At 40.1% G+C, this 19,168-nt stretch overlaps 1 protein-coding gene across 2 annotated transcripts in view; it reads left to right on the top strand.

Annotated features, from left to right (window-relative positions):
* LOC126266963 (seipin) overlaps positions 1 to 19,168 on the top strand; it is a 51,973-nt gene that overhangs the window by 20,217 nt on the left and 12,588 nt on the right. For both annotated transcript variants that reach the window (XM_049971688.1, XM_049971687.1), the window contains 2 exons: positions 14,144 to 14,289; positions 18,795 to 18,997. In XM_049971688.1, the coding sequence (XP_049827645.1) occupies positions 14,144 to 14,289; positions 18,795 to 18,997 (349 nt within the window). The remainder of the gene's footprint in view (positions 1 to 14,143; positions 14,290 to 18,794; positions 18,998 to 19,168) is intronic.

Genomic DNA, 19,168 nt, shown 5'->3' with positions numbered 1-19,168 from the left:
CACACACACACACACACACACACACACACACACACACAGTATTACAGAAAGTTGTAACAGAACATGTTGCGAATACGCAGAATCAATTCCACATGTGATTCTAAATACACACACTTACTCCATTCTCACTTAGATGACAATGTTGTGGAGGGTGTTAGCGAAACAGAGGCTCTACCACCCATACAAACAATAAACTGACTGACAGGTTTTGCTGAACTGGTGTGGTCTAGAGGGTCATCAATGGACCAGCAGCTAAGTTCAGTAATTCTGGGGTAGATTATTACAGTTGCCCTACAAATTTTTACCGATGGTTAAAATAATTATTCATGTCTTAAGTGTAGGCACTTATTCAGAATGCTCAAAAATATTGGTAGACAAACCAGTTCATAAGAAAGAAGGCATAGCATCTACATATACATATTGACCTATATCACTGATTGATACCTATAAGATAAAAAAATAATAGAACAGTGCATACATAGACACACAATCACATATTTTGAATCTGATGATAACTTAACCTATTCACAATATGGGTCAAGTTCAGTGTTTTGACAACAAAATAGTTAAGAGCATGATAGATTAGATTAGATTTAGTTTTCATTCCATAGACACAAAAAATGAGATGATTCTCATGGCTGTGGAACATGTCAGAAGGTATAACATAAAAAAACATAAAACATTTGAATATAATACTTATTTCCCTGCTCATTTGTCAAGAGGTTGTCAAAATAGGTGAATATATTACAGAAAACTGGAACTGCTAATATTTACAGAACTAGTACACTCTCAGAATGAAACATTGTTATGCACACTTAATAAATTTATCATACACAAAACACCTAATCTTGACTGTAGTGACCAAGTGCTGTCAAAACTGAAGTCCAACAGACATTTCTACTTGAACTGATCTAACAGTCCCTGTTAAGATATTCATCTATATAGTAGGAGTTACCTATCGAACAGTCTTTTGAACTCTCTTTAAACTATACTTTATCTGAAACCAAGTTTTTAATGGTTGCTGGTAATTTATTGAAACTGTGGTTTCCTGAACATTGGACCCCTTTTTGGACCAGGGTAAGTGATTTTAGGTCTTTATGTAGATTGTTCTTATTCCTAATATTGATAGTATGTATTGAGCTATTGGTTGGAAATAGATATATATTACTTGCAACAAATTTCATTAAGGAATAAATATACTGAGTAGCAGTGGTTAGAATACAAAGTTCCATGGACAGGTTTCTATATGATGTTCTTGGATTTGCACCACAAATGATTCTTATCACATGCTTTTGCACCCTAAAAACTTTTGTTCGGTTTGATGAGTTACCCCAGAATACATCCCATATGACACAATAGAATGAAGGCAAGCAAATTATGCAAGTTTTCTCTTGTTTGTATTGTCTGCAGCTTGTGGTCTCATGGTCGCGTTCTCGGTTCCCGAGCACGGGGTCCCGGGTTCGATTCCCGGCGGGGTCAGGGATTTTCACCTGCTTCAAGATGACTGGGTGTTTGTGTTGTCCTCATCATTTCATTATAATTCATGAAAGTGTCGAGACCGAACTGAGTAAAGGTTGGGAATTTGTACGGGCGTTCATAACCGCGCAGTTGAGCGCCCCACAAACCAATCATCACCACCACCTATTTGTATCTCCTATGTGTGACATCGTTATCACTGCAAATACAGACTTGTTTAGGCACTTAAGCAATTCTGTGGTATGCCCTTTCCAACTGAATTTATTATCAACTTGTAATGCGGGATATTTAACACTGTCAACCTCTTCGATTTGCACGTCTTGATGTGTTATACACATGCTGGAAGGAAATCTCTTACAGGTTTTGAACTGCATATAAAGGTTCTTTCTAAAGTTTAATGTCAGTGAATTAGCTTTCAAATCATTTATTAATGTCAGTGAAAATTTTATTAGCTGATATTTCTAAATCTGTACTTGACTTGCTATGTATTACAATGTTTGTATCATCTGCAAACAAAACAAACTTAGCATCTGGAAATGTAACAGACGAGAGGTGATTAATGTACACAAGAAAAAACAATGGGCTCAAGCTGGAACCTTCAGGAACACTTTATGTAAATAACTCCCAATCAGATGAAGACTGGCTGCTTACAGTACAGGTATTCCGCAACAACACCCTTTGTTTTGTTAGTTAGATAAGACTTAAACCATTTTGCAGCATTTCTGATGACACCATAATATTGTAAATTACTTAAGATAATTCTGTGGTTCACGCAGTCAGAGGCTTTTGACAGGTCACAGTAGCCTCCAATTTATTATCTAATGAATTAAGTACATTCTCACCATAAGTGTAAATAGCTTTCTCTATATCAGACCCCTTAAGGAATCCAAACGGTGACTTGGTCAATATATTATTTTCAGTCAGATGCTTCATGAGGCGTTTGAATGCAATCTTTTGAAATATATTTGAGAAAGTTGGCAAAAGTAAAATTTATTGACAGTTTGATAATGTCTCTTTGTCCCCCTTTTTGTATAGAGGCTTAACGTCAGCATATTTTAGCCAGTCTGGAAATAGTCCGCTGATAAGAGATTGCTTACACAAATAGCTTAGGTAGAATTCAACTTGCGTGAGCCCTCTTTGATACATTATCATACCCACTAGAATATTGATTTTTAAGGGTTTTGCGATGTCTTTGGGAGACACCAGTGTCATTTCCATTTTACAGAAGTTATTTTTAAAGTCTGGTTGCACTGTTCACTGAACCTGATATCTGCTAGCTGTCAGTAACAGAAATGAGGCACTTATTTAAGAGGTTTGCAACACTACATGTGCTTGCTATCAAAGTCTCATTTATATTTAGAGCTATCTGTTCCTCTAGTGTTTTGGCCCCACCTCTGTCTGTCTACACTATATCCCACACAGTTTTTATTTTGTTGCTCGATGTAATTATCTTATTCTCATAATAAAGCTGCTTCAATCTCTGAATTGCTTGCTTCAATATTTTGCATTATTATTGGTTATGCTCATAGAGCTAACATCAGGTGCACAATTATTTTGAAAGTGAAGAGATAATCTGTGCAACACCTTTGAACCTAAGGAAAACATTTGGTATGGTCTCTCATAATATTTTTCTCAGGGAACATGACTTTGGAGTAAGTGAGACTGCCCTGTGACTGATACACTCTTCCTAAAATAGCAGAAAATAATTAGTGAAGATAAATAATAAAAAAGTCAGATTGGCTTCCAGTTACGAAGGCATCTGTTCATTAATTATATAAATGATTTTGCCCACAATTGTGACGTGTGATGCAGTGCTATATGAAGATTTATTTATCTATCCATCCATAGAAAATGTAAATTTTAAGCATGTTGTTGTTGTGGTCTTCAGTCCTAAGACTGGTTTGATGCAGCTCTCCATGCTACTCCATCCTGTGCGAGCTTCTTTATCTCCCAGTACCTACTACAGCCTACATCCTTCTGAATCTGCTTAGTGTAGTCATCTCTTGGTCTCCCTCTACGATTTTTACCCTCCACGCTGCCCTCCAGTACTAAATTGGCGATCCCTTGATGCCACAGAACATGTCCTACCAACCGATCCCTTCTTCTAGTCAAGTTGTGCCACAAACTTCTCTTCTCCCCTATCCTATTCAATACCTCCTCATTAGTTATGTGATCTACCCATCTAATTTTCAGCATTCTTCTGTAGCACCACATTTTGAAAGCTTCTATTCTCTTCTTGTCTAAAGTATGTATCGCCCATTTTTCACTTCCATACATTGCTACACTCCATACAAATACTTTCAGGAACGACTTCCTGACTTTTAAAGCTATACTTGGTGTTTACAAATTTATCTTCTTCAGAAACACTTTCCTTGCCATTGCCAGTCTACATTTTATATCATCTCTACTTTGACCATCATCAGTTATTTTCCTCCCCAAATAGCAAAACTCCTTTACTACTTTAAGTGTCTCGTTTCCTAATCTAATCCCCTCAACATCACCCGACTTAATTCGACTACATTCCATTATCCTCGTTTTGCTTTTGTTGATGTTCATCTTATACCCTCCTTTCAAGACACTGTCCATTCAGTTTAACTGCTCTTCCAAGTCCTTTGCAGTCTCTGACAGAATTACAATGTCACTGGCAAAACTCAAAGTTTTTATTTCTTCTCCATGGATTTTAATACCTACTCCAAATTTTTCTTTTGTTTCCTTTACTGCTTGCTCACTATACAGATTGAATAACATCAGGGAGAGGTTACAACCCTGTCTCACTCCCTTCCCAACCACTGCTTCTCTTCCATGTCCCTCGACTCTTATAACTGCCATTTGGTTTCTATACAAATTGTAAATAGCCTTTCGCTCCCTGTATTTTACCCCTGCCACCTTCAGAATTTGAATGAGAGTATTCCAGTCAACATTGTCAAAAGCTTTCTCTAAGGCTACAAATGCTAGAAACGTAGGTTTGCCTTTCGTTAATCTAGCTTCTAAGATAAGCCGTAGCGTCAGTATTGCCTCACGTGTTCTAATATTTCTACGGAATCCAAACTGATCTTCCCCGAGGTCAGCTTCTACCAGTTTTTCCATTCGTATGTAAAGAATTCGCATTAGTATTTTGCAGCTGTGACTTACCAAACTGATAGTTTGGTAATATTCACATCTGTCAACACTTGCTTTCTTTGGGATTGGAATTATTATATTCTTCTTGAAGTCTGAGGGTATTTCACCTGTCTATACATTTTGCTCACCAGATGGTAGAGTTTTGTCAGGACTGGCTCTCCCAAGGCTGTCAGTAGTTCTAATGGAATGTTGTCTACTCCCGAGGCCTTGTTTCGACTCAGGTCTTTCAGTGCTCTGTCAAACTCTTCACGCAGTATCTTATCTCCTATTTTATCTTCATCTACATCCTCTTCCATTTCCATAATATTGTCCTCACGAAAATCACCCCTGTATAGACCCTCTATATACTCCTTCCACCTTTCTGCTTTCCCTTCTTTGCTTAGAACTGAACACATAAACACAGACACAGAGCTACATAAATGCACACAGTTTACACACATAAATAGATACATACATTTCTTGTCTTCTGAGTTACTCATTTGGACATTGTATGTCACTGTTCTATTGAACATATTGTAAAATGCTTCTGAATTGCAGTAATTAGTAAGTAGCACAGTTGTCAACAAAATTTACACATCATTTTAGTTAATCCTTTACAGTATAGAACACTTCCCTAACAAATAATTTTTAGGGTATTTGTAAAAGCAAGTATTTCACTTTTGTCTTTGATCTCTTGTGGTAGTTTATTGTATAGCTTAATTTCATGATATAGCACACTATTTTGGGTTTTTATTTTGTTTTTCCTATTGAGACATAAGTGGTGGCTGAATCTGGATCCATGTTTGTGGAGAGACCTGTTCGTTGGGTACTGATCAATGTGTCTTTTGCAAAATGTACTCACATGGAACAGTCAAGGTTCCCATAGATTTAAACAACTCAGTGCAGTGAGTTCTCTTGCTACTTTTTGTCATAATTCATACAGCCCTCTTTTGTAGCTTAAAGATAGTTTTTTCTTCTCGTTTGTTCCCCTTAACAAACAAAAAAAAGTGACACAACACTTGTCATATGTGATACCAACTTCGAAAATGTCCATCACAGTTTGGTGGTAGTGATGGAGAGGCCTACCACTTGGTCTGAGGCTAATGTACTGCGTGATTGTAATTAATATTAAAACTTTCAAACGGCTGTAGAAAGAACACCACTGGTCTACATCTACATCTACATCTACATGACTGTTCTGCAATTCACATTTAAGTGCTTGGCAGAGGGTTCATCGAACCACAATCATACTATCTCTCTACCATTCCACTCCCTAACAGCGCGCGGGAAAAACGAACACCTAAACCTTTCTGTTCGAGCTCTGATTTCTCTTATTTTATTTTGATGATCATTCCTACCTATGTAGGTTGGGCTCAACAAAATATTTTCGCATTCGGAAGAGAAGGTTGGTGACTGAAATTTCGTAAAAAGATCTTGCCGCGACGAAAAACGTCTTTGCTGTAATGACTTCCATCCCAATTCGCGCATGATATCTGCCACACTCTCTCCCCTATTACGTGATAATACAAAATGAGCTGCACTTTTTTGCGCCCTTTTGATGTCCTCCGTCAATCCCACCTGGTAAGGATCCCACACTGCGCAGCAATATTCTAACAGAGGACGAACGAGTGTAGTATAAGCTGTCTCTTTAGTGGACTTGTTGCATCTTCTAAGTGTTCTGCCAATGAAATGCAACCTTTGGCTCACCTTCCCCACAATATTATCTATGTGGTCTTTCCAACTGAAGTTGTTCGTAATTTTAACACTCAGGTACTTAGTTGAATTGACAGCCGTGAGAATTGTACTATTTAACGAGTAATCGAATTCCAACGGATTTCTTTTGGAACTCATGTGGATCACCTCACACTTTGCTTTATTTAGCGTCAACTGCCACCTGCCACACCATACAGCAATCTTTTCTAAATCACTTTGCAACTGATACTGGTCTTTGGATGACCTTACTAGATGGTAAATTACAGCATCATCTGTGAACAACCTAAGAGAACTGCTCAGATTGTCACCCAGGTCATTTATATAGATCAGCAATACTTCAGTTTTACTTGATGATTTGCCGTCTATTACTACGAACTGCGACCTTCCTGACAGGAAATCACGAATCCAGTCACACAACTGAGACGATACACCATAGGCCCGCAGCTTGACTAGAAGTCGCTTGTGAGGAATGGTGTCAAAAGCTTTCCGGAAATCTAGAAATACGGAATCAACTTGAGATCCACTGTTGATAGCGGCCATTACTTCGTGCGAATAAAGAGCTAGCTGCCGTGCACAAGAGCGATGTTTTCTGAAGCCATGCTGATTACGTATCAGTAGATCGTTCCGTTCGAGGTGATTCACAATGTTTAAATACAGTATGTGCTCCAAAACCCTACTGGAAACCGACGTCAATGATATGGGTCTGTAGTTAGCTGGATTACTCCTACTACCCTTCTTAAACACTGGTGCGACCTGCGCAATATTCCAGTCTGTAGGTACAGATCTGTCGGTAAGCGAGCAGTTGTATTTGAGTGCTAAGTAGGGAGCTACTGTATCAGCGTAATCTGAAAGGAACCTAATCGGTATACAATCTGGACCTGAAGACTTGTCCGTATCAAGCGATTTGAGTTGCTTTGCAACCCCTAAGGTATCTACTTCTAAGAAACTCATGCTAGCAGATGTTCGTGTTTCAAATTCTGGAATATTCCATTAGTCTTCCCTGGTGAAGGAATTTTGGAAAAATGCTTTCAATAACTCCACTTTAGCGGTACAGTCGTCGGTAACAGTACCATTGGCACCGCGCAGTGAAGGTATTGCCTCCGTCTTGCCACTTGTGTACTTCACATACGACCAGAATTTCTTCGTATTTTCTACCAAATTTCGAGACAATGTTTCGTTGTGGAACCTATTAAAGGCATCTCGCATCGAAGTCCGTGCCAAATTTCGCGTGTCTGTAAATTTTTGCCAAGCTTCGGGATTTTGCGTTCTTATGAACTTCGCATGCTTTTTCCGTTACCTCTGCAACAGCGTTCGGATCTGTTTTGTGTACCACGGGGGATCTGTTCCATCTCTTACCAATATATGAGGTATGAATCTCTCAATTGCTGTTGCTACTATATCTTTGAATTTGAGCCACATCTCATCTACATTTGCATAGTCAGTTTGGAAGGAATGGAGATTGTCTTTTAGGAAGGCTTCTAGTGACACTTTATCTGCTTTTTTTAATAAAATTATTTTGAGTTTGTTTCTGATGGATTTGGAAGAAACGGTATTGAACCTAGCTACAATGACCTTGTGATCACTAATCCCTGTATCAGTCATGATGCTCTCTATCAGCTCTGGATTGTTTGTGGCTAAGAGGTCAAGTGTGTTTTCGCAACCATTTACAATTCGCGTGGGTTCGTGGACTAACTGCTTGAAATAATTTTCGGAGAAAGCATTTAGGACAATCTCCGAAGATGTTTTCTGCCTACCACCGGTTTTGAACAAGTATTTTTGCCAACATATCAAGGGAAGGATGAAGTCCCCACCAACTATAACCATATGAGTGGGGTATTTATTTGCTACGAGACTCAAACTTTCTCTGAACTGTTCCGCAACTGTATCATCGGAGTCTCGGGGTCGGTAGAAGGAGCCAATTATTAACTTAGTTTGGCTGTTAAGTATAACCTCCACACATACCAATTCGCACGGAGTATATACACTCCTGGAAATGGAAAACAGAACACATTGACACCGGTGTGTCAGACCCACCATACTTGCTCCGGACACTGCGAGAGGGCTGTACAAGCAATGATCACACGCACGGCACAGCGGACACACCAGGAACCGCGGTGTTGGCCGTCGAATGGCGCTAGCTGCGCAGCATTTGTGCACCGCCGCCGTCAGTGTCAGCCAGTTTTCCGTGGCATACGGAGCTCCATCGCAGTCTTTAACATTGGTAGCATGCTGCAACAGCGTAGACGTGAACCGTATGTACAGTTGCCGGACTTTGAGCGAGGGCGTATAGTGGGCATGCGGGAGGCCGGGTGGACGTACTGCCGAATTGCTCAACACGTGGGGCGTGAGGTCTCCACAGTAAATTGATGCTGTCGCCAGTGGTCGGCGGAAGGTGCACGTGCCCGTCGACCTGGGACCGGACCGCAGCGACGCACGGATGCACGCCAAGACCGTAGGATCCAACGCAGTGCCGTAGGGGACCGCACCGCCACTTCCCAGCAAATTAGGGACACTGTTGCTCCTGGGGTATCGGCGAGGACCATTCGCAACCGTCTCCATGAAGCTGGGCTACGGTCCCGCACACCATTAGGCCGTCTTCCGCTCACGCCCCAACATCGTGCAGCCCGCCTCCAGTGGTGTCGCGACAGGCGTGAATGGAAGGACGAATGGAGACGTGTCGTCTTCAGCGATGAGAGTCGCTTGTGCCTTGGTGCCAATGATGGTCGTATGCGTGTTTGGCGCCGTGCAGGTGAGCGCCACAATCAGGACTGCATACGACCGAGGCACACAGGGCCAACACCCGGCATCATGGTGTGGGGAGCGATCTCCTACACTGGCCGTACACCTCTGGTGATCGTCGAGGGGACACTGAATAGTGCACTGTACATCCAAACCGTCATCGAACCCATCATTCTACCATTCTTAGACCGGCAAGGGAACTTGCTGTTCCAACAGGACAATGCACGTCCGCATGTATCCCGTGCCACCCAACGTGCTCTAGAAGGTGTAAGTCAACTACCCTGGCCAGCAAGACCTCCGGATCTGTCCCCCATTGAGCATGTTTGGGACTGGATGAAGCGTCGTCTCACGCGGTCTGCACGTCCAGCACAAACGCTGGTCCAACTGAGGCGCCAGGTGGAAATGGCATGGCAAGCCGTTGCACAGGACTACATCCAGCATCTCTACGATCGTCTCCATGGGAGAATAGCAGCCTGCATTGCTGCGAAAGGTGGATATACACTGTACTAGTGCCGACATTGTGCATGCTCTATTGCCTGTGGTTCTGTCAGTGTGATCATGTGATGTATCTGACCCCAGGAATGTGTCAATAAAGTTTCCCCTTCCTGGGACAATGAATTCACGGTGTTCTTATTTGAATTTCCAGGAGTGTATTTCAACTTCACTACAAGATAAACTACTACTGACAGTCACAAACACTCCACCACCAATTCTGCCTAATCTATCTTTCCTGAACACTGTCTGAGACTTCGTAAAAATTTCTGCAGAGCTTATTTCAGGCTTTAGCCAGCTTTCTGTACCTATGACGATATTAGCTTCTGTGCTTTCTACTAGCGCTTGAAGCTCAGGGACTTTTCCAGCACAGCTACAACAATTTACAACTATAATTCCGACTGTTCCTTGATCCAAGCACGTCCTGCATTTGCCATGTACCCTTTGACATTGCAGCCCACCTCGTACTTTCCCAAGGCCTTCTAACCTAAAAAACTGCCCAGTCCACGCCACACAGCCTCCGCTACCCATGTAGCTGCCAGCTGAGTGTAGTGAACTCCTGACTTATTCAGCGGAACCCGAAACCCCATCACTCTATGGCACAAGTCAAGGAATCTGCAGCCAACACGGTCGCAAAACCGTCTGAGCCTCTGATTCAGACCCTCCACCCGGCTCTGCACCAAAGGTCCGCAGTCGGTTCTGTCGACGATGGTGCAGATGGTGAGCTCTGCCTTCATCTCGTAAGCAAGACCGGCATCCTTCACCAAATCAGATAGCCGCTGGAATCCAGAGAGAATTTCCTCAGATCCAAAGTGACACACGTCATTAGTGCCGATATGTGCCACCATCTGCAGCTGGCCGCACCCTGTGCTCTTCATGGCATCCGGAAGGACCCTTTCCACATCAGGAATGACTCCTCCCGGAATGCACACGGAGTGCACACTGGATTTCTTCCCCTCCTTAGCCGCCATATCCCTAAGGGGCCCGATTATGCACCTAACATTGGAGCTCCCAACTACCAATAATCCTACCCTCTGCGATTGCCCGGACCTTGAAGGTTGAGAATGATCCTCTGAAACAGGGCAGGCAGCTGCATCTGGCTCAGCCAGAGACAGTGCTTGAATGATGTCAAATTGCAATAGAATGTTATCGGAGAAGGGGGAAAAGTCTAACAGAAGAAAAATAAATAGGCTAGTTACAAAATGTAGCATAGATGGCGCTGTAAGCATCATAATTTAATAGTGGTTGACCATAAATGACAAATGAATTGTACAACAATGCCTAAGGTGTACGTTTGACGTTAAACACTATTCACTGTCCATGGGTGTACAGGTGTGATACCGTCAGTTACGTAAGCCCATCCACCATGGCAAGGTCATATCACATCAGATGGGAAAAATCGGTTTTTAATTGTCCAGAGACAAAAAAAACTGCATAAAAAGCATCAATCAAAATTGAATCAGACTATTAATGTGACTGGTGCAAAAGGTGTTCCATATGCTGTCCATTGTTTTCTGCAACAAATTGAAATTGAGAAACAGCGTGTTCCACAACTGATCGAAGTGTTTACGGGGTCACATTCAGAATGTGTTGTCCAATGTTTGCCATCCTTGCAGCCTAGTTTTCAGTCTGAACACTGAACACAACATCTTTCAGATAGCCCTGCAGCCATAAGTCCCACGAATTAAGATCAGGTGATGTGGATGGCCAGGCTGTAGGAAAATGGCAACTGATAATTCTAGAATTTCCAAAATGGCGCTTCAGCAACTGCCCAACTGGATTTGGAATGTGTCGAGGTGTGCTATCTTGTGTAAAAATGATCCCATCCACCCTGTTGGAGAGCTGGAATGATGTGGTTGTGCAAAAGACATTCATAGCGCTTACTGGTTGATTTGCATGTGGATTTTCTCTTGCCCATATTTGACAATTCTGTGCATTGACATATCTTGTCAGATGGAAGTGGGCTTTCTGTCTACAAAATCATCCATGGCCAATCATTGTCTACTTCCATGCGAGCAATAAATTCTAAAGTAAGGTCTTCTTGGTGACAGGTCAACAGGAAGCAACTCGTGCACATGGGTAATTTTGAATGGATAGCAAAGAAGGATGTTTTGTAGGATTTTACGTACCGTGCTCATGGGTATGTCCAATGTTGAGCAATTCTCCATGCACTACATGTTTGCATACCACCAGTTATCTCCTCCCACATTGCTGTGGCCCCTGCTTCCACTGACATCAAATCAGTTTGTTTCCTCCCTCTACCAGGTTGAACACCAAAAGAACCAGTCTTTTCGAATTTTCGAACCATTTTCTCCAGACCCATGGCAGCCATTGTACCAACGCCTTTTTTTAAACCCTTCAGTGTCCTGAACTTCTGCAGAGTGACGTGTGTACGGTCATCATTCTTGTAACATAGCTTTACAAGCAGAGCACGATCCTGCATTGAGACAGTCATGGCGAATGTTGCAGATGCGAAAGAAGGAAAAACCGTGTACCTGGCATGTTTATACCAACTTCGTGTTCTGACACCTACAACACAATATATTGATTAACTTTCACACTATTTTTTTTTCTTCTGCCAAACGATTTCCCCCCTTCTCCAATAATATTCTGTTGCAATTTGACATCATTCTGACCAGTGGTGCTATTTCTAAAGCATTTTGATAGTTTAACTTTAATTATAATCACCTTTACTACAGAACAAGAACAGTGAAGTGTAAGACATTATATTCAATCCAAATGCACCCAGTAATGATAAAAAAGTTTATATGGATTTCCCATAGAAAAAATCCTTGATTGGAATATTCAGTAAATAACTCCTATTACAAGCATGTTTTGCATTCTTCCAGTTACACTTGAGCTTCTAAATACTCCTGTGGGATAATTTTTAGGCTCAAGGCTAGTGCTTAAAGGGCAAAAGGAAGTCATCAGGTGAATTGCAGCACTTAACTGACATGAATTGCATAGAGATTATTTCAAAGATCTTAATGTAACAAGAGTACCTAATCTGTATATGTATTTGTTAAAGAAAACCTAAGTATAATCTAAGTATGACCATAGCAACTACAAATATCTTGGCTTTGTCTACTTCTATTAATAACCAGAAAGTGACTGCACTGTGCCATTAAATAAATTTAAAAACAGCATTGTAAAATGTATGAAAAGTAAATAATTTTACTCTTCTTAGGTGCGTGTGAAAAAAGATATACATATCTTATGTGAATAAGCTATAAGCAAAGAACAGACTGTAATTAAAACCATAAATCACACTGATTATAAATATAAATCACAATGATTATAAATATTATTATTGTCCTATACTTATTGTCATTTACCTAACTGTTTGATAATGACATGATTGTTACAATAAATATACCAAATAGTTGCTTATAATAAAGAATCTTAATTTACATTTACAACAGACTGTTTCGGCTTTATTGCCATTTTCAAGTACGTGCAATTACAATTTCGGTATGGATGCCAATGTCATTCATATTAAAATAGCTGTCTCGTACTGATGTCTAAGTTGAAGTGACATCCTTACTGTTTGTGTGTTTCAGTTTTTAATTATATATTGCTGTTCACCTAATTATGGAGTTCATTTATATTCTAAATGATTACTATTTTTATTCAAATTTACCTAATTATGCAGGATTTATTTTGTACCTATTAACATTTACCTAATTGTTCTGTTTAATGACACTGATCTCATGAATAAAGTGAATGAACAATTGGAGTATGGGTCAGCTGTATGTGCTTACATTTTCTGGGCTCACTGCATATTCCTGTTGATTCTCTTTCCTCAAGGGGTTCATGGCATGCCATTTGTATTGTTTTTTTATTGTTACTGCAAAGAAAGAAACTACATGTACATACATACTCTGCAAGCCACCATATGGTGTGTGTCTGAGGTACTACAGTCTACAAAATTGTTTAGGCTTTCATGGCCACTTGTTGACAAACTGCCTATTGACTTCTGTCTCGGGTTCTTCAGCCGATGTTTATCTAATGATTTTACTGACATTTCGCCAGCATGAGTGGCTAGTATTGTCAAAGCTTCACCCTCCATTGCCACATTGTCGGCAATGGAGGATAAAGCTTTGACAATGCCAGCCACTCATGCTGGCGAAATGTCGGCCGAAGAACCCAAGACAGAAGCCAATAGGCAGTTTTTACTACAGTCTACCACTCACAAATAGAGTGAGGGAAAAATGACAGTCTGTTTGTCTCTGTACAAGCTATAATCTTTCTAATTTTATCTTCACGGTCCTTACATAAAGTGCACCATGGTGGCAGTAGAATCATTCTGCAATCAGCCTCAAATATCGATTCTCTAAATTTTTTCAATAGCACTCCTTGAAAAAAAATGTTGTGTTCCCTCCAGTGATTCCTATTTGTGTTCCTGAAGCATCTCTGTAATACTTGCATGTTGTTTGAACCTACCAATAACAAATCTGGCCTCCCACCTATGAATTGTTCCTTGTCTTCCTTTAATCCAAGATGATGCATATCCCAAAAATCCGAACAGTACTTAACAAAGTGGCACCATAGTGTCCATCTCAGTGCTGTCTTTATGTATTTTTGTATAATATTTCCATACTTTAATTAATATGTTTTGTTTAAGCTCATGTGTAGAGAAAAGAGGAATATGCAGTTATCCTTCTGCTAAAGTGCAGCTAACAAGAAAACAGTCACTATTGATGGTAGGACAGCAATACAAAATGTCTCTTAACATAGAGATGCCAGAATCACCTGTAAATAAAAGGCTCGGTAAGTGACAAGAAGTTTGAACTTCAATAGAAGTGACATAAACTGTATTTTCTTAGAATCCATGGATCATTTTGTGCATTGAATTGTAATGATGTGGAATAAGTGATTTTACATGCACATTGCAAATTAATTTACAAATATGGCTATATGCTGAATATTTCTAAGTTTTTTTTTTTTTTTTTTTTTTTTTTTTTTTTTTTTTTTTTTAAATACAGACACATGTTCGTAATTTGTACCCTATGGGTGTGTGTTGAATCTGCTAGTGTTAGCAGACAAACTGCCACCATAGCCACCTCCACTTGTAATTGAATTCTGAGGTGATATAGCTAATCCCCTAGCTTTTGTTTTTCATATTAATATTTTTTACTTTATATGTACATTTGTTGGCAAAATAATGGAAACAAAAGAGATGATTATCTTTACTAATAAGATGTTCAACCAAATCTGCTTCTGATGCATTTGGTACATCTTTTGCCAGCGGAGTTGTTGTAACTCTCACTTTAGGTAGCAACATTATTGTTTATTGTTCTGTAACAGCAACTTAGATAGTTAATTGGTCAATTATTCTATGATCATCACAAAGCAGTAGAATAAAGTCCAAGCATGACTTAGCCAGATAACATGTATCTCATCATCAAAATTCCATATAGGGAAGAGGTAGTGGAAATAACAAGTTCATGATTTGTACCACTATAGACATATAATAAACAGCTGGAGCACTGCAGGGTCCACATGTAGAAGTGAGTCAGATAACAGTAACTGTGATTGAGATTGCTGTTGGGTGGCCTTATATGTGGCTCGCTAGGGAAGCTCATGTGACCAAATCTGTGATATGAGCCTTGTTCCCGGTGCTGGTACTCTTGCAGGATGTATGCAGCATTAGTCATGTTAATATGTCAATAACATCCATCTGCATATTCAGGGATTACTAAAAGAGCTATGAAGCTTTCAAATTTTTCATTTCATAATTTTGTAACAGTAAATTATTGTATAACCACAAAATTCATTCTTTCCTTCTCATCCCATCCAGTAAGTCTCCCATGACCCGGGGTACTGGGTGACTTTTCTAAATTGTACCCCTTTCCCTAAATGTCCTCAGTTCTTTTCCTTCATCCCTCTTCCTTCCCCTTCAACTCTTGTGCCAGAAGAAGGAGCCATTGGCTCTGAAAGCATGTGAAAGTTAAATCCTCTTGTGTGTGCGTTCCCCTGCCACTGCTTGGTGAGTAGACTTTTTTATCGGTCCACTTACAGTAAATTACTTTAACATGACATGTGAATTTTGTTCTGTTATCTGAAAATTACAGCCAGTATAATTTAAAGTGGATGATTAAATAAGCACGTGTATGGTGTACTCAAATGTTGCTGCACACTGCACATGTATTACTTGAACTCATATGCTTCTGCTGTAAGTATGTGTGTCACTCCAAGCACTCTCTTTTGAGAAGACTCTCCTTATTGATATCAAATTGATTATCTTCATCCAACTACCACAAAATGATGCCAGATTTACAGAGCATGAACCTTTCCAGCAATAGTATTCCAAACTGTACCCAATGGAAATCATCATCCCAATTGATAAGGTCCCCACATACGTATTTATTTTTTATTTGTGCAGGCGTAGAGGAGATGAGTATGACGTTGGTGCTTCACAATGCTGTGATGTTGATACAGTGAATCTTTCAAAACTTGGGACAACTCTTCAGTGTTCTGCAAGTTTTGTAATTCAACATAATTTTTGGCTCCCTTTTGCATCCTAATATATTTTCATGGTTCATTTACAGAACTGTTGCTTGATAGTGAGTTGTGCACAAATTATATAATAAAATGATACACTTTCACTGTCTTTACTGCAGTTTTTCCAACTCTAAAGTGGAAAAGATAATTATATCGTTTCTCTATCCATGTTCTACTTTGGGTGCATCGTCTTGGCACCATGTTAATGTTCATCAGCATTTCATGTAATCATCTACCTGTGAACGTTTTTGGTAATCTGATTTGGCAGTTTCCTACCCTGTTGCACTTATCTGCTTGGTATAATTATCTTGTCAGTGTCTTGTATGTTAAGTTTTTTTATTGGGTACTTTATCAGCAGAAACACAGTTTCTGATACACTTAGCAAACCTATATCTTCCTTTCCAACTATTGCAATTGTTTCTTTTTGATTTTGTACATATTTTCTAGTTATGGACATGACTGTATTCAGTACACAGGAAGTATGAATGACCACACCTTCACTCACAATTTTTTCAAGTTTTATTGAATCATGCAGCACATTTTGGACCCTGTGGGTCCATCTTCGAGTGCAGATTGTTTTAATATGCTGTTTACTTCTGCTCTAGTGTGAGGTGAAGTGAAATGCTTGTTCTGAAAAATCCAGATATTAAACAGCATCTGTGATGTATTTTGTAATGTGCAAGTATGTGCCTTGAGTTACATAATGTGTGATTACAGAATGGGTAAGTCAACACCTTCTGACATTAAAACATTAAAAATGTGCTTTCTGAATTTTTTGGAACATACATTTCACATCACGTCATTCAAAGGCAGAAATAAACATTGTATTAATACAATTTGCACTAGGTCATGATGAACCTACAGGGTTCTTTGTGAGATTCAATGTGCATTATGAGGTTCAAGAAAAAGAAACAAAAAAATAGTAACTGAAGGTGTAAAGTGTTATTATTAATGCTTCCTGTGTATAAGCAAATAATTATTAAAAATGGAGTTAGGCACCAACATTTATCATCGTTTGCCATTCCTCCACCACATACAAGCTCTGCCATAGTGATACCATCCCAGAAGTCCAGCATAACCCCCATCCGTACTGAAATTCTTACATCCATAATATAATATCTCCCCTGAGTCCAGCTCCCTCTCATCCCAATTAACACTGCACACCCACCTCATACATGCTTGCCGAAATCCACAAACCCCACAATCCTGGACACTCCATTATCACTGGTCATTGTGCTCGCACTGAAAGAAGTTCTGCTCTTAGCAACCAATACCTCCAACCAATTGTCTGGAGTTGAGCCTCACACATCAAAGATACTAACACTTCCTTTGCTGATTTTGACTATCCCCATCTCATTATCACCTGGATCTTCTCGTCACTGTTGATTCCATCTACCTGTATTCCATTATCCCTCATGGCAATGACCTGTTTGCTATCTAGTACTAGCTCTCTCAATGTCCTCCTGGCTCCAAGCCAACCACCTCATTCCTCATTCACCTTACCAACTACATCCTCACACTAAACTATTACTCCTTTGAAAGGAAAGTATATAAAAACAATCATGGCAGAGCCATGGGCACTTGCATGGTAACTTCATAATCCAACCTGTTGAAGGAAACCTTCCTAGCATCCCGAAACCACAGGCCCCATGACTGATTTAGGTTCATGGATGATATCTTTAATATCTGTATGATCTGAACTCAGGGCCAAGGCACCATATCCCCATTCCTCCACAACGTCTAAATCTTCTCTCCCATCTTTCACGTGGTCCCCATCACCCAAATGTGCCCATTTGTGAGGTGTCGTCTTCAACCTCACTGATCACTCTGTCCACACCTCTATTCATATTAAACGCACTAAGCACCAAAGAGTACCTGAACTTTGACAGCTGTCACCCATCCCACACCAAAAACTTTCTTGCATACAGCCTGGCAGAGAGAATTATCTTGTTCAGTATGATGGTTTCACCGGGGCCTTGATAGATAGGCACTACACCCCAACATAGTCTGCACACAAATTTCAAGTGCCACACCCTCTCACAGCCCTAATCCTGCCACACCCCTCAGGAGAGTCCCCCATTAACCATTATCATCCCAATCTGGAGCAAATGAACCATATCCTTCACCAAGGCTTTAATTATCATCATGCCTGGAAATGATGGACATCCTACCCAAGATCCTTTTCACCCCTCCTAAAGTGGTATGTATTCCATCATGTACCTAACCTACACAACATCCTGGTCCATCCCTACATCACTTCCACTCCCAACTCATTGCCACAGGCTTATATCCCAGTGGAGGAGCATCAGCTTTTCTTAAGTTCATAATTGAGAGTTATCCTTACAACACATCCTCTGCTCCCATAATCCTCCTGGCTTCAATCTCTGCTAACCAAATGTCTCCACTCTTTCTACCCAACAGTTTGCCTTCCCTCTGTTCTTTCACCCTCTTCTAGTCAGTACCTCTATTTGTCTTCATTGAGTTCTGTACCTCACTGGCTCTGATACCCATTTGTCACAAGCCTAGCCTGTGCAACTGCTACTCCATACTCCCCGCATTCCTGGCCTGCACACCTGCTGCCACCCTTTGAGCCATTCCCAACTCCTCATCCTGCTTTCCTCCTCTTCTCCTTCTACCCATCCCTGAAGAGCATTAAAAATTTGTCTGGTTTGAGTATCATTCACCTGAACGAATTGATTTGTTAATTTCAACTATTTACATATTGATAAAAGAGAAAAATGTTATGCAGTATTGTTTTTCAATACTTCCAGGTATGTTTATGGCATGTGTACATTTGTATGACAGAGGTGCAGAGTTCATTTCAAAATCATGCAAGTCCGGCATGCTGCATTATAGAAGTCCTCTTCTGCAGACATTGTCAACTGTTGTTCTTTCACCTCTTTTGATATTTGGTTCAAAAGAAGAGAAGCAAATAATAACACTTGAAATGTTTAGTGACCTAGAAGATGACCAAGTAAGTATTTCCAGTTCCTAACACTTAGAAAAAAATTCTTTTAGGATGTTTAGTAACATTAAAAGTGAAGTGGTCATATATTGGTGTAAATTTGTACTGGTGAAATTGAAAAATTTGTTTTTCCTTTGTCAGTAATCACATGTTAACCTAAATTTTAGATTACACTTTTGG

The sequence above is a fragment of the Schistocerca gregaria genome, chromosome 4 (assembly GCF_023897955.1).
Source record: "Schistocerca gregaria isolate iqSchGreg1 chromosome 4, iqSchGreg1.2, whole genome shotgun sequence".
Lineage (NCBI taxonomy): Eukaryota > Metazoa > Arthropoda > Insecta > Orthoptera > Acrididae > Schistocerca > Schistocerca gregaria.
The sequence above is the reverse complement of the archived record's forward strand: the minus strand, read 5'-3'. Positions and strand labels throughout refer to the sequence as shown.